At 57.6% G+C, this 15,989-nt stretch overlaps 1 protein-coding gene across 1 annotated transcript in view; it reads right to left on the bottom strand.

Moving 5' to 3' along the window:
* The window catches only part of ZC3H3 (zinc finger CCCH-type containing 3), an 82,091-nt gene extending 66,537 nt beyond the window's left edge, over window positions 1-15,554 (bottom strand). Inside the window, exons 1-3 of the mRNA XM_069465908.1 lie at window positions 15,508-15,554; window positions 12,822-14,139; window positions 10,889-11,085 (exon numbers count right to left, since the gene is read on the bottom strand). Coding sequence (XP_069322009.1) covers window positions 10,889-11,085; window positions 12,822-14,139; window positions 15,508-15,553 — 1,561 coding nt within the window. The 5' untranslated portion in view covers window position 15,554. The remainder of the gene's footprint in view (window positions 1-10,888; window positions 11,086-12,821; window positions 14,140-15,507) is intronic.
* Window positions 15,555-15,989: the final 435 nt, after the last annotated feature.

Raw genomic sequence — 15,989 nt, 5'->3', positions numbered from 1 at the left:
GTTGCTGTGAGCTAGGCTGACGCCATGGCACTCACTCTAGCCCGGGCAACAGAGCAAGACTCTGTCTCAAAAAAAAAAAAAGAAATTAAAGTAAAAATAAGGCCCGGCACAGGGGCTCATGTCTGCAATACTAGCACTTTGGGAGGCCAATGTGGGAAGATTGCTTGAGGCCAGGAGTTTAAGACCAGTCTGAGCAACATAGCAAGATTTCATCACTGCAAAAATTTTTAAAACTCAGCCAGGTGTGGTGGCACACACCTGTAGCCCAAGCTACTTGGGAGGCAGAGACAAGAGGATCACTTGAGTCCAGGAGTTCAAGGCTGCAGTGAGCAATGATTGTGCCACTGCTCTCCAGCCTGTGTGACTAGAGTGAGAGAGACTCTGTCTCTAAAAAAATAAATAAAGACAATTTAAGATTTTTTAAATTAAAGGTAAAGTCCACCAGGGAAATATAATATAATAATTGTAAATTGGTTTGCACCTAGTAAAGTGATCTTGAAATACTTTTTGCCAAATTAAAAACTAGAGAAATGAACAAATTCACAAGCACAGTGGAAGATTTTAACACACTTCTCTATAAGTAACTGTGGTAAAAACAGACTTCCTCCCCACCAAAAATCAGTAAGTATACAGAAGATTTAAACAACATGGTGAATATAATTTCCTCTATAGCACCCTACACCCAACAACCGGAAATCACATTCTTTTCAAATGCACACAAAAGATTTACCAAAACCGACCATAAGCTGAGCCCTATAACAAATCCAAGCAAACTTCAAAGTACTGAAATCATAAAGTGCCTCAACAGTGGAATTAAGCTAGAAATAAATAATTAAAAATAACTTAAAAATCCCATGTTTAGAAATTAAGCCAATACCCTTCTAAATAACCCAGGGGTCAAAGAAAAAAAACTGCAATGAAAATTATAAAACATTTTGGGGAAAAACAAAAATAATTAACTTACACAATACAGCTAAAGCTACACTTGGAGAGAAATTTATAACTTTAAATTGCATATTTTAGAAAAAAGAGAGTCTGATGATCAAACATCAACCCTCTGGTCCTGCCTAGCCCTTACTTGGGTGCTCAGGCTGACTGGCCTGTCTGGGCAGCTGGGACCCTGAACAGGAGCCCCTCCCATCTGCTGCACCGCCAGCTGCCCCTTTGGGTGCTGTCACCCCAACCAATCTCCATTCCCAGTGAAGCCCAGCGGGACCTGGCATGGAAAGGCAGTGTGGCTCTGCAGCCCCTTCCTCTAGGTACCACCCACCCTAGCTCTGACACCCAGACCCTTCCTCTGTGCTGCACAAGCCAAGGGGACAACACAGCTGTGTGGAACAGGGCTGGGGAAGTGGCCTGAGCCAGAACCAGACAACCAACCCTACCCAGGCACATTTTCCCTTTGAAAATGAAAGGAGTCAGGACACCCAGGCTAAAAAAGAGAACTCCAAAGAACACGTTTCCCGAGTTCCTTTTCAAGCAGTGCCTGTCCCAAGCGCAGTTGCACACCCCATCCTCGCTAAGCCCTGGACCCACTAGCTGAGCACAGGGGCAGGCCCTGAGCATGCAGAGGGGAGGGGGCTCCTCTCTGTGCATGACCCTCAGGGAGCAATGGCAGACTGGGCTCCACAGCCAAACGGTCTTACCCTGCTCCTCCCCACAGGGCCGGAGCACCCCAGATCCAACCTGAGAGACTTCTCTGAGCAGCTCCTCAGGAGGGCTGAGCCCACCAGAGCAGAGGGACAGGCCTCCCCACCTCAGCTACTGCCTTCTCCAGAGCCATCTGAAGGCACCTCCTGGCCCCTACATCCCTGTCTGCCACGATGAGCCCTGGAGCCTATAGGGGGATTCTGAGGGGACCCCCAACACCCCTTCCATTAGTGTCCTGGACTTAATGGGACTAGGCCAGGCCCTGCTGCTGCACAGCAGCTCCCCAAAGAGGCAGCCCCTGGCAAGGGCACAGGAAGAAGCCTGCCCTGCCTTGGAACACCACGTCCCCACCAGCCGGCTGCTCTTCCTCCTGTGCCCAGTTGTCTTCAGAGGAAAAGAATTCACCTGGAATGCTTAGGACTGTCACGAGAACACCCTCCCAGGCCAGGCAGCTCCCAGTGTCGCTTGGTAGGGCTCACGTCCCTGAGCGGCTCTGAGGAGAGGACAAAGTCACTTATCAGTGACCCCAGGCTGCCTGGCACCCAGCATTGTGTCCGCACTCCTAGTCATGTGAAATGTCCAGACCAGGAGGTATGCAGGGGTCAGCTGGATCCCCCCCAGCCTGGTCTGCCAGGTCTACAAGGTGAACTTGTCCAGCCCTAAGCACCAAGGGAAGCGGCTGGCAGCAGAGGGAGCAAGACCTCTGCTAAAGAGGGCCAGGGCCTAAAAGAGCAACACAGGGACCCATGGGGTGGTGGCAGAGAGGAGGTAGCCTCCTCTTCAGGGCCCCTAGCCCTCGCACGGCCAGGCACATGCCCCAAGGTCTCTCAGCAGAGGGCTGTCACCTGCTCCATCATACAGAGGCAACCAGTCACTAACTGAGGACGCCCAGGCCCCTGAGCACAGCTGAGGGACAGGCCAGCAGTGTGAGGCTCCTGTAGGGCTGCCTAGCGTCAGGGCCTGCCCAGTGTCAGGGGGTCCCACACTGAAGCTGGCATGCAGGGACTCTGTGTCCTGGCCCCTGTGCCTCTGCCAACCGGGGACACTACCAGGCGGCCTGCTGGGACGGTCATTCAGGACGCAGACGCAGCAGCCAGGGCCATCAGCTGCACCAGATGCTTACCACGGATGAGAGGAGTGGGCAGGCTGGGGACAAGTGGTGTCTCTGCTCATCCCTTCCAGGAGGCCTCTCCTGGCCTGCCTCCCGCCATCTGGAGTCTTCCTATCACACAACCCCAATTCTGCCCTCTGGCAGAGACTGGCCCACTTCAGTGGCATCTGCCTGCAGCTGGCGCAGAGCCCAGCAGGTTGGCACGCCCACTGGAGGTGTGCGGGGCCCAAAGAGCCCCACAGGCTACCATGGTTCAAATCCACACCAAGATAGCACACGGTCCCATCCGGGGGTGCAGACTGCTGCCCTATGGGGGATGGCAGGTCAAGGGAAGGAAGGGAAGGAGCAGGGCTCCAGAAGCCCAGTCCTGTGGCTCCCGGCAGGCTGGGCCTGGACAGGCACATATTTTCCCAAGCCTCAGTCTCCTCCTCAGTGGAGTGGACTCAACGAGCGTGGTGTCTGAGGGAGCAGTTGCTCAGCAAATGTGCTTTGCCTCCTGCCCTCCTTCTGGCTGCCCCACTGTGAGCCCAGTGTCCAGGACAGAGGTGCTGACGGCCGGCTCTGGTCTGTGCTGGGCAGCTGGGAGGACAGTGACAAGAGGACTGCCTCGACCCATTCAACAAAGAAGCATCCCAGTTGTGCCCAGCCTGAGGACCCACAGCCCACCACAAGGACACGAGTTCCAGCCATCCTGAGAATGCCACCCTTCCTGGGCTGGGAGTTGGGCTGGGCAAGCCCAGGTCTTTGGCTTTGCAGCCCTTGTCACCTCGAGAGCACCACTGTGGCCCACATGCACTCCTATGCCAATTCTTGTGGAATAATTAATTAGCACAGCCACGACAAACGTAAAATTGGAGGCCTCCGGCGCGCCTGATAATTTATGCAAGATTCAAGGATCGCTGTGGCTGCCTTTCCCAGAGACTAATTCAGCACTTTCTTTTTCCCTTATGAAAGCAGGACTCCAGATTTAACTGCTCACACCCTTTCGTGGGGTTTGCCATAGGAAAATCGAACGGCCCAGCTGCACACCAGTGAGCAATGATGGATCGCAGACCCCAGAGGCGACGGGTAGGGCCTCCCAGATGGGCAATGCTGGCTGCCAGCAGAGCATGGTAGGAATACTAAGCCAGGTCTAAGCACCTATAGCTCCACTCCCTCAATCTGAACAGCACCCCTCAAGGAGAAACAACCCTTAGCCCCGTTTACACATAGGGAAATAAATGCCACACCAAGAACACACGGGGCCCAAATCTCCAGGAGAAGCAATGCCAGCACCAAGCCTGAGCTCATAACCACGATGCTCCCTGGTGTCTCAGCAAATGCCCAGGATATGAGCACCAGATGCTGGGCTGCTTCCCAGCACCAGAGGCAAGAGATGGGGCACTCAGCCTGTCAGTAGCACTAGGGCCATGAGAGAGTCACCCAGCCCCTCTGGCCCTAGCGCCCTCCCCTGCTGAAACACAGCAAGCCCTCCCTTCCTGACCACCCACCCTGAGTTGGCATCTTGGGGGCCCCAGGTGCTCTTCTTCCCACCACATCTGCACCTCAGCTGGGGCTGGGCGGGAACAACCATGCATCCTTGCATGCGGGGCGGGGAGAGGCATCCTGGGTTCCATACTGCAGCTCTCCAGCTCACCCACAAGGCCAGCACCCGTGCCTAGCCAACTCAGGACAGGAAAGCGGCCGGTACTGCTGAGAGGCTGTTGGGCCAGCACATGTGCCTGGGCCAGGCAATGATAGACACCGTCACGGCCAGGCCTCTGCTCCTGAGGCTCTGTGCAGCAAGTCTGGGCACCAACGATGCTCCACGTTCTAATCAACAGCCAGCTTCCCAAGGCAACTACCTCAGAAGACCCTCCCGGCGGCCCAGCACAAGAGGCTAAAGCCATATAGACAACTACCCAGTGGCCACTCACTGCTGGTGATCCCTCTACTCCTCACTGTCCCAAATGCCCTCGTTGAGCACGAGTGGTCCACTCTCTGTGGCGGTCAGGGCGTGAAGCTGGTGGTGGCGCTCTGCTCCCTTTGCCCATACAGTCTCCTAAACATGCTGCTGCTGGCCCCTACCTACCTCCACACCTCACAGGGGCAGGAGCAGCATCCTCACAGAGCACCCTGCTGCTTCTCTCCTGACAGGCCTGCCAGGCGAAGGTGATGACACCCCAGCATTCCCAGTCCCTGTGAGGGCAGCTAACCTGTCCATCTCCTGCCCTTATGGGGGGCCCCTGTGATGGACTGAGGTCCTTCCTTCTTCCTCAATCCTGTCTTCTGGGTGGGCGTCTCGCCCCACATCAGGAGCTGCAGAGCCTCCAGCAGCTCATGTGCGCATAGGGTTGAGGGGATGCTGTGTGCAGGACAGAGCACTCGCCTGCAGCACTTTCCTAATGGGCGGCATGGACGACAACAAGCAATTCACACAATATGGAAAATGAGGCAGGAGGAGGGGATAGCCCAGCAGCAGGGGCATCTCAGAAGAGATGGGCTGACAAGGCCACAGGGCACCTAGCAGACGCCGTGACTAAGTGGGCATGCTGTAGACATGAGAGGGAAGAGTGATCCGGTAGAGGAACAGTACCTGCAAAGGCAGGCAGGCACACCAGAGAGGGAGCAGGCCGTGAGAATGGGGATCTGGGCAGGGGCGGCAGGGCTCCCCGTGCACCAGGAACCCACACAACTTTAGAGAATGAAGAGCAATGAGGCTGATTTAAAGGCTCTAGGAAGGGCCAGCACATTCCTCAGCTAGTACCTGCTCACTGAGAGCCACATGAGTGTTCAAAGCCATGGCCGCGGTGAGGGGTCTGGAATCCGGCCAGGCCTCTGGTGCCGGTAAACTGCCCTCCCCCAAGGCCACGAGGAGCCATGCCTTCCTCAAGCCTGAGAGACCCAGAAGGACAGAGAGGCCTGAGCACCGCTTCCACACCCCGCAGTCAGGGGCAGACCCCCGCCAGGGCCTGGAGGGGCCAGCCAGGACTCTGGGGAGGCTACCTTCAGGTTGGCTGGGGCTAGAAGCAGAACCCAGTGCCCAAAGGCACATTGGGTGTGCCTGAGAGGCCCCCAGCCTGCACGGGTCCCACGCTAGGGCTGGGGGACAATGAGATAGCTACCCAGTGGGCTGTGAGGGGTCCACGAACTGGGCAGCACAGCAAGGGCTCCGGACGCTGACAGAGCTCACATGGGCAATTCCCTGAACATGTCCTCAGAAAAAGTCGGACTTGGAGAATGGGCATCTCAGTCCCCACAGACTCACCCAGGGCAGGGTAGCCCTGCTCACTTAAAAGCCTGGGTAGCCTGCAGGTCACAGCCACCAGCTGTCCACACGTGAGACTACTGTGGAAGCCAGGCCCTTCCTATCCACCACAGGTATGCCTGGGGGAACACCCCAGCCCTGCCTAGGCCCCACGCTGGCAACTCATCCAGGAAGGCTGCCACTTCCTGGGCAGGGCCCTGGGCTCAAAGCAGGTAGTGGAGAGAAAGAGGGTGGACTATCACCTCCACAGTGTCCACCATCCTGGACAGGGAAAGCAGGGGGGCCCTCCTACCCCAGCAGACTTCTCAGAGGTGAGGATATCTCAGCCCACCCTGTCTTCCTTGGCACACAGCAGCAAATGTATCCAAGTGGCTGGTAGAAATCCCGTGACTTATTGTCAGCAAGAAGCTCCCCGGCAGGGGGCACAGGGTGGCGGGTGGGAGAGAGGGCCCTCCCTCCCGACCTGGCCTGGGAACCTACAGGCTGGACAGCACCCCAGCACCACTTCTGCACACGGCCAACCAGGCTTAGCAGCCTTAAGCAGTCAACTCAGGGCAGCTGAGCCACAGCGATGGACCCACGCTGTGGCCAGAGGAGGTGGCCCTGAACCTCCAGGTCCCCACCTCCCCCCACACCAGAGTAAGGGTCCCACCATGGGTGGCTGTCAGCCACAGTGTGATCACTGACCGAGATGAGTACATGGGTGGCAAAGTGGACACCATTTTTGAGATCCCCAAAAGGTCTTCCTCTTCTCTGCCTAAGTGCCGTTTCTAGCATTGCCCCACTGGAGACAGATCAAATCAGGTCTCTCCTGCAGCTCCCAGCACCTGCGGCTCCCCCAGGCTCTCAGCGCCCTTTCTCAATCTCTTATCTCAATCCCACAGCTGCCAATAGACCCATCCCCAGGAGAAAAGGGAGGGAAGAGATGGGAGGCAAGGGGCACACTGACAGCAGAGGGGAAGACTCCAGGAGCCCCCTGCCCCATCCCTAGCCAAAGTCTGACTCCAGGCCCAACCACCTGCAGGCCCGGAGAACTCTGGAGAGGGAAGGGGTGGCAAGGAGGGGAGGGAGACACGAAGGAGTCAGGTGGGAACCTCCCTAACACTCTCAGTCCTCAGCGGCCACTAGCCTGCTGAACAATGCAGTTTTGAATTCAATTAAAGCGATTATCTGTTGTGCCAAATAAATTGTGTACAGCATATATCCTGCGGCACTTTACACCTCTGGGCTCATTATTCCCTAACTGTTTCCTCCTGTTTATGCGCTCTCAAATTAAATTGCTGATAATATGCACCAAAATAAAAAATGAGCACACCTTGTCCCAAGAAAATTGATTCTCCCTTTTCCTGAACTGGCGATTGCCAGGTTTTATATACTCTGTTCCTGGTGATCATTAGTAATTCAATTTTCTTTTTATTAGCCCCCTTATCTGCTGAGCAATATAGTGGCAGGGCTGACCTCTTTCGCACGGGTAAATGTTTAAAATCTTTTCCCTGATTAATTTTGCCAGTTAAGAAAAAGAGGAGAAATGGCCCGGCTCTTAGCCATCACAATGAATAAAGCTTAATGTTGATTGTGATGGAATTTCTAATGCCAAGGAAATTGATTGAACGCAGCAATTATGCTGCAATAGTAACTCAAGGGAGATGGGATCGCTTTCTCCTGGCCGTAGCCTTTTGGTTATTTAAAACAATCCAATTTGCAAGGATAATTATGTATTAGCGTTTTATCTGCCACTTGAAATGAACAGGGGAGTTTCGATACTGGCCCAGCATTAGCAGGTTATTGCTGCAAATTACTTGATATCTGCTTTCTTTCACATAAAGAGGAAATTAGGCGATCAATTACCAAAAAAAGGCGCACTGAAGGGATAGGAGGTGCAGGCACGCCCTCTGCTGGCCACAGGCATTTCTGGAAGCCTCTCTCCTCCCTGGCAGAGATGCCCATAGGTGTTCAAGTCCCTCCCTGGACACTGGGACACTGCCGCCTCCTCAAAGAGGAGAGCAGGAGCTGGGCTAATCGTTTGCTGGGAGAGAAATGGGGAAAGAGAAGACTTTGCCCCAGATGAAGGGGGGGCCTCAGCTCTGACCCCACCCATGGGAGGCCCTGTTGTCCAGCAACCATAACTTCCTGGAGACCAGAATGCACCATCTTCACAAGATGGCAACACTTCCAGCCACTGGAGGCCTCGGCCGCCCAGGAAGGGCCAAGGAAAGTGCCAGAAGGGCTCATTGACTCACCAAAGCATCTATACCATTAAACGGAAAAAGGTGTGTTGGAGGCCACCCAGAGAGGTCTTTCCTGCCCAGGAACCAAGGAAGCCCTGGTGGGGCTCAGGACCGACAGGCCTCAGTTCTTGGGCAGGCAGGCAGGGAGGGAGATGGCAGGCCTTGCAAGAAAGAGCCTGGGGGAGCCACACGCCGACTTCCTGGGACCAGCCAGGGTCCATCGGGCCCAGCCCAGGATGCCTGTCCTCACCCCATCCCCGCAGCACATGCCCTGGCCAGGCCCATCACCTGCTGCAGCCTGCCCACCACAGCCATCTCTGCCTGCCTGGGGTGTTGCCGTGGCTGTTTCTGGAGCTACCTGCCATACCAGAACGCAAGCTCAGCAGCTCACCGCTCAGCATATATCTTCCGTCGGTTCCCTGCCCCTCCTCCAGTGAGAGGAGGAGGACCCCCTCCCTTGGCCTGGCATCCACAGCCTCCCGACTCATTGCCTGCTCCAAGCCTGCTGGACACCCCTGGGTCCCCTGACCCTACCACTGCATGTCCCTGAGTACAGTGATGCAAATCCCAGGTCCCTCCTCTGGCCCCCCCTGGCTTCCCAACATAAGCTGAACCAAGCCCCTTTTCCTTACTGTGACCAAGACCCTTCCTCATGATCTAGTCCCCTCCCCACTGGCTTCCTCCCCTCCACCCTGCACTCCTGGGTGGTGCACCAGCCCCATGGGCTTCCTTCTGCTCCTGGAATACATCAAGCTCATTCTCACCTCCACCCTGATCCTGTAGAGCTAAGTACTCTTTGCTCCTCTCCTGGCTTGGGTCACCTCCTCAGAGAAGCCCTCCCAACTGCCTGGCCAATACCAAGCACCCTCCCTGCAGCTTACCTGTGCTACCCTGCTTCCTATTCCCAAGAACGCTCACACCACCTGGAAGATCTTGCCACCTGTTTACAAGTACTCAGGTGGTCCAGTGGACCTCCAGCTGGAGTCTCCAGCATCCTCATCCTCTCTTTGCTGTGTCCCTGGGGCTAGCATGCTGCCTGGCACAAAGATGCTCAGCACATTAAGGCAGCCCCTGGGCCACCCACTGCTCAGCAGATGGAGCTGATGACCTCTGAATCCCACATAACTCTGCCTGGCTGTTCCCGGGGGGTGGGGGAGGTGGTGCTGCACCGGCTCATATCTGCCAGAGGCAGCCTCTGCTGTCCCAGCCTGCACAGCCCTCTCTGCTCAAGATCTCAAGAAGGAACAGGCCAGTCACAGCACTAGTAGACAGGGCTGCCCCTGCAGACAGCAACTCCTGGCAAGGACCCCATGCAGCCCTTCCTCTCACCCAGCCTGGTTGTGAAATCTGCAGGCCCTCCACCTCCTGGGGGATCAAAGCTGGAGGCCCCCTCAATCCCTCCTCCCTAACTGGACACAGAGCACCTGCCCACTGTCCAACCCCCTGCCCCCTTCTCTCCACTCCCAGTCAGTCCTGCAGCCCAAACCCCACCCAGCTAGCTACCTCGCTGCAGCCACCAAGGACCGCATCAGGCTCTGCTCGTACCCCATCACCCAGGATGAAGTCCACAGTTGCCCTGGTATGCAGCAAGTGTCAACCAACTCAGGACAGCCTGCCAGCCAGTACCCGCAGCCGCACTGCCTCATGTATCCCAGCCCCAACCCCCTTCAAGCTCCACCTGGGACCCCGAGCCCGGCCCTCCCATGGCAGCCCCCACACCAGCTCTCCGCTCTGCTCAGCACCACTCTTCCTAGAGCCTCCTCAAAGGCTTCCTAGACCAGCAAGGGACAGTGCCCTCTGCTGGGGACACTGAGTGCCACACAGCGCCCTGGTCATGAGCACCACTGCCCAGGGCCAAGCTTGTCCCCAGACACCCCGTCTTTTCCAGCTGTCTCACACATGAGCTGGGGAATCCACCCGCCCTTGTGTGCCTCAAATGCTCAAAGGAGAGTCACGGGACCAGGTGCACCCAGATAAATCCCAGCTCCCCACACCAACACCTGATGGTGTCTCAGGTGAGCATCATCCCCAAGGGCTCCAGAACCCTCACCAAAGATCCCCAAGAACACTCCAGCCTGCAGGCAGCTCCCCCAGTGTGTCCTGGTGCCATCACCTCACAGCAGGGACAGGGTGGTCCTCGAAGGGGCCACGCCCCACAACCTGCAAGCTGGGGCCCACCCAGGACACCACAAGGGGCTCTCAGGGGCTCAGACCAGTTCTTTTCATACGAGATTGGGCACATTCAGGGTGCTGTGGCTATATACCAGAGAGGTCTTTTCAGCTGCTCATAAAGCACACGTGGCTCAGAAAGTGAATAATACCAAACCCTCCCAGGCCAGCACAAGCCTTCCTCCCCTCAGGTCTGAGTGGCCACCACCCTCTCCTCCCTCAGGAGGGATGCAGCTGGGTCCACACCAAGGGATGTGCAGAAAAGGTCATTACTCGCCTGCCCAGCAGCATGTCCACCGCCCAGACTGCAGGGCACATCAGCCAGGACCCTCTACTCTGCCCACCAGCCCACCACCCACTCTCTGCCAGTCAGAGCCATCTGGGGCCAAGACCCTCTGACAGCACAAGGTGCTGGAGGGGCATGTGGGGCTCCAAAGGGGGTGCAACCCACAGCTTGTGCCCAGCCCTTCCTCCTGGACATACCTTCCTTGGTAGGGAGGTGGGCCCGGCTTGGTGGCAGGCGGCATAGCCGGTGCCTGGTGACCTGCACCAGGCCCTTGGTGGGGGTCTTCTTCAGAACGGGGCTGCTCTTCCCCCGGAGGGCCTGTTTCCGCCGGAGGCTAAGGTGGCTCTTGGCAGTGGTGGCAGGTGAGGGGCTGCTCTTCTTGTCCCCAGGAAGGCTGTGGAGACAAAATGCAGGCTGCTCTCAACAGGCTTCCCAGGCGGTTCTGCCTATCCACCCTTCCTTACCCAGATCCCAGCATGCAGCATGGGAACAGCCCCAGGGGCAGGCCAAGCTCCTTCCGAGGCCCTGCCTTCCCCATCAGACACAGCCAACTAACTATTGCTCTGCTCCCTCCCTTCCAGACCCACAATCCCAGAGGACCTTGGCACTAAGGCAGGCTGCCGCTCCCCAGGGAGAGCAGACGAGGGGCCTTGGCCCCTGATCCCTGCCCAATGTGCCCACCCCCTAGCTCCCCAGGCCAGATGAGGACCCAGGTGGGACCAGGGGAGGCAGTGACAGAAGGACAATGTCCCCATGGAAGGGCTGCCACCAGCCCTACATGGCCTTTCCCAGCCCTCTCTGTAAAAGGGGCAGCTTGTCCAGGTTCCCCTCCACACTTTCTGGAACAGAGGAAGCCACCAGCATGGCTTAGAGCAAAGCTGCCACCCAGAAACAGCTAGGCATGCAGGGGGAAGCTCATATAATTCAAGACAGCATCTGTCTGGGTGACCAGAACCAAAGGGAATGAGCTTACCCAGAGCCAAAGACCAAGGCCAGACCTCAGGAAGAACTTCCTGTGGGGGATTTGCAAGCAGGTGCCTTCTACAATGGCACGTGCCACTGTGTCTGATGACAAAGGCAAGCCCTTTGCCCAGCTGCCATCCCCAGTTACCTGCTGCCCTGATGAAGTCCCTCACCCCAGGCCAAGCATTCTGGGCTATGACAGCATCTTAGCATCTCATCATAATTTGGGAAGGAGGGCGGCTAGGAAAGTGATGTGCACTCAAGGTAGTGTCTTGGCCTGGTCACCTGGCCACCAAGGGGGCGGCTGGGACGTAATAACAATCTGCTCCCTCTGGGGGCAAAGACCACCTGCAGCCTCAGCACTCTACAATGGTGTCCAGAGCCCAAAGTCAGGAGAGCCTAGGAAGCTGCAGCCCACCGGCCCTCACCTGGGCCTGCCTGCTGCAGCCCAACTGGAGCAACCTCCAGCCTGGGCCCAGTTGGGGCACCCACCAAAGGCAAAGCCTCCTGGAGCCCAAAGCCCTGAGCCTAGGGCAGAGCAAGAAAGACCATACACCCCCAAGCCATGCCCAGGGCCCCAGTCCACCTCCCAGCCCAGACACAGGGCCTGTAGCTCTCAAGCTGCCTCACCCCCCAGCAAACACAAGCACCCTACACAGGTCTGTGGGGGCTGCTCCCCTGGCACCTGGCCTGGCATAAAGCCATCCATATGTGAGCCCTATGCAGCTAGAACAGAAGCCAGAGGGCTTCCAGTCTCTCACCAGCAGGAGAAAGGGTGGGCCTGCTGGCATCACAAGGGCCAGGATTCCTGCCTCCCCCTGGCATTGAACCACCCTGAGCCAAGCCTCACACAGCCTTACAGGGCAGCAGTACTCCCTGCTTCATTCCTTGCTGGAAATAGGAAACACATCACACACAAAGACCAAGCTCAGGCTGACACACCAGTGGTACCAAATAAACCCACCAGGAGACTTCATCGCCTCCTCACCACCTCCCCAGGGATGGGCCTGCCCACCCGTTCTGCAGACCAAGAAGGGAGCACAGGCTCAAAGATGCACAACTGCTCATAATTCCACAGCTCAGGGGACATGAGGGCCTTACTGTCCCCAGCCCTGACCCGACCTGGCCAGACAGGATGCTGTGGTGGCAGCAGGTGGAGACTCCTACCTGGTACTTCCCCGCCTCCGGATGATCTTGGTGCGGCTCCTCACTTTGTAAGCTGAGAGTGAGCTCTCGCCAAAGAGAGGTTTCAAGCTGCTAGATCCCACTGCTGGTCTGTCCCCTGGCGGGGACCTAGAGGGGACTGGGGAGAGCTGGGAGGTATGGTCCTTGCTACCAGCCTCTGACTGCCAACGGAATGAGGAAGAGGAGGAGGCGGAGGGACTGGAGGCCTTCCACTTGTACTTGCTGGGGGCTGGCCCCGGCTTGGAGGACGTGGCTGGCTTCCTGGGCTTGGCCTCTGGGTCAGCTCTAAGCTGTGGCTTCTCCATCTTGTCTGCTGTGCCAAAGGGGTCCCCGCACACATTCTCTGCAGCTGCTCTGGGGCTGAGGGCCCTCCGAGCCCCCCGAGGGCTCTTTGCTGAGGCAGCCACCCATTTGTAGTTGTTTTTCCGGAACTTGTTGGTTCTACACGACACAAGCAGTGAGGTCTCCCGGGCCTGCCTGGGTCCTGAGGCAGGTCTGGCTGGGCTTACCACTGAGCCAGAGGGAGCTGGCTGATCTGGGTGGCTGGCATTCACTCTCCCGTCGCCAAGGAGCTGTGCAGCACAGCTGGCTGCAGAATGAGGGCCCACCTTCCGGCCCAGGGCCATGCTGGAGCGCAGGGGCAGGACAGAGGACGGGAAGCACTTCCTGACAGCAATCGCACTCTCACTGACTGTCCGGCGGGGCTCCAGGGAACTGTCACCCACACTGCCCACAGACTTCACCACCCTCGGCTTGCCAGGCTCCTTCTGGCAGACCAGAAGGGGGTCCTCTGCACTGCAGTTACCCCTGGCTCTTCCTGGCCTCGAGGGCTGTAGCTGCCTGACAGGGGGGTCACCTTCACCTTCCTGCGGTCTTTGGCCATTCCAGGGATTGTCCTCATATTCTTCCAAAGAACCCCGCTGGGCCCCTGAAGCATTGGCAGAACCAGACTTGGGTGGTGGTTTAATTTTGATGACCATGTTCTGATCTGGACTGAGCTGGACCTGTCTCTCGAGAACATACTGCTGGGTGTCTGGACTCTGGCTGCTCCCAGCCCCAATAGGGAGTTGCACAGCATGGTCACCAGGTGGGTCTGAGGACCCCGGGGGCCGATTCACCAGAGAGTATTTCTTGCGCCATGCAGGCCCCTGGTGTGAGGAGAAGCCCCTCCGGCTTGGACGGGGATAGCGGACACTGAAGGTCCTGCCACTGTGGTAAGGGGGCGGCTGCCACCGGGAAGTAGCTGAGGTGCCTGGGGCAGGGGCATTGCCATGGAGGTTTTTGTAGTCATCAATGAGACCTGAGAAGACAGAATTACAGGCTCAGTTAACCAGAGGGTGTGAGTAAAATTACCAACAATCATGACTACCCTGGATAGGCATCAGCTGGCAAGACGCTCCCAGGCCCCATCGCACTCCTGAGCCCCTGCCAGTTTCAGGAGGGACAGCCGGCATTACCTGGGACACTGACAGTTCAGCCCAAGTCCCCTGGGCCTGCTATTTGCTATTCTACTGGGTCCACTACCCTTTGAGGGGAAGCATCACTCAATATGAAGAAACCAGCAATACTCCATGCTGTAATGCTTGGACCAGAGGGGACAAGTCAGCCACAGAGGCCCTCTGGCTTGCTCACAGAGAGATTATTAGGACTGCACCTAATAATCTCCACTGAGTGTAACAGGACTGACACACCTAACCACTCGGTGCTGGACATGAGGAAAAAAAAAATTACTAGGAACATGGGCCATTGACCTGCTAGATGTCAGGCCATCCTACCTACAGAAGAGGAGAGAAGTGATGGGCTGCAGTCCTTATGTAGGGGACAGACACAACCACAAGGACTTTCCAAATAGGCCCTTAGATAGCTGTCCTGGTGCAGGAGGGCAGGAACATAGGCATGAGCTAGAACAACCAGGGATGTTCTAGGACTTAATCAGCAAATCAGTAGCCAGCCTCAAAGTTATCAACACTCCCCGACCACATGTCCTGCCCCCCAACGCACAGAAAGCCATGTCCAGACCTGGGGACACCTTAGGGCAGGTGTGATGGAAGCCCAAGAAGTGGCCCAAAGTGGAAGGCAGCCCACCCTCTCCTCCATACACGCCTTCCAAATCCTTAAGTCTTCTCGTGAGAATAAAAGCAAAGTGGACTTTTTTTTTACGTTTAGAAAGACCAACTTGGCTTTAAAAAATTTTAAAGTGTGGAAGCTGAGGCCTGGGGAGTCTGGACCTGGAATGCCAAGGAAGTGTGACCTAGAGAGAAAAAGAACATCAAAACTGGGCGTCAGGGAAGAAACACGCGCGCCGGAACCGGCTTTGGGGCGCCGGACCGGGGGACCAGTCCTGCGCCCCGCCGGCGGGCGCGGGGAGTTTGCGTGGGCGCCGGAGGACGCGATCGCCCGTGGCAAGGGGGGGGCCGCCACCCGCCGGTTACTAAGCGACGGCCCCGCCTCTACCGCCGCAATCCTAGAAGGGCCAGCAGCCTTTCCCTGACGAAGCCCGGGCAGGGGACAGATCCAGGCCGCCTGCAAGCCTCTTGGGGTCCCAACCCGAGCCGACTATCAGGAGGACGCCGGCGGAGAGCGACGCCCTTCGGAAAGGTGGGCGGTGCCCGTCGCGAGGTGAGGGGGAAACAAAGGGACGCGCGCCCGGGCCCCCAGCCCGACCCACCCTGTAGGAGGCGGATCTGCCGCCGTAATTGCTCCTTTTCCTCCATCTCCGGAGTCCGCGACGCCCGGCCAGGCCCCCGCGACGTCATAGCTGCGCGACCGTCTCCCCGCGGGCGGGGCGGGGCGGAGCCGAAACCGTGGAGCCGCTGGGGAGAACCGAGACTGCGCGCGGCGGCCAGCCCTGGCAGCGGCCGGACATACCAGTAACGCGCCGTCACCGCGGCAACGCCCGCGGGAAGGCGGGGCCGCGCACGGTCAGAGTGAGGGGTGTGACGTCACTGGTGAGTGCCGGGAAGTGGTCCGGTCCCTCTGAAGACGGCTGGGCGGCTCCGGAGGCTTGTGTGCGCTGGGGGTACTGGGCGCGGGGCCGGCACCTGTGCCCCTCGCAGCTGGTACTGCGGTTCCTCCACACTCTCTGCCTCGAATTACGCGCTGGGGGCTCCACGGGGCAGACCTAGTGGAAGAAGGGCCGGTTAATAGTTA

The sequence above is a fragment of the Eulemur rufifrons genome, chromosome 3 (genome assembly GCF_041146395.1).
Source record: "Eulemur rufifrons isolate Redbay chromosome 3, OSU_ERuf_1, whole genome shotgun sequence".
Classification (NCBI taxonomy): Eukaryota; Metazoa; Chordata; class Mammalia; order Primates; family Lemuridae; genus Eulemur; species Eulemur rufifrons.
Note: the sequence above shows the minus strand (reverse complement) of the source record. Positions and strands in the feature narration are given on the sequence as shown.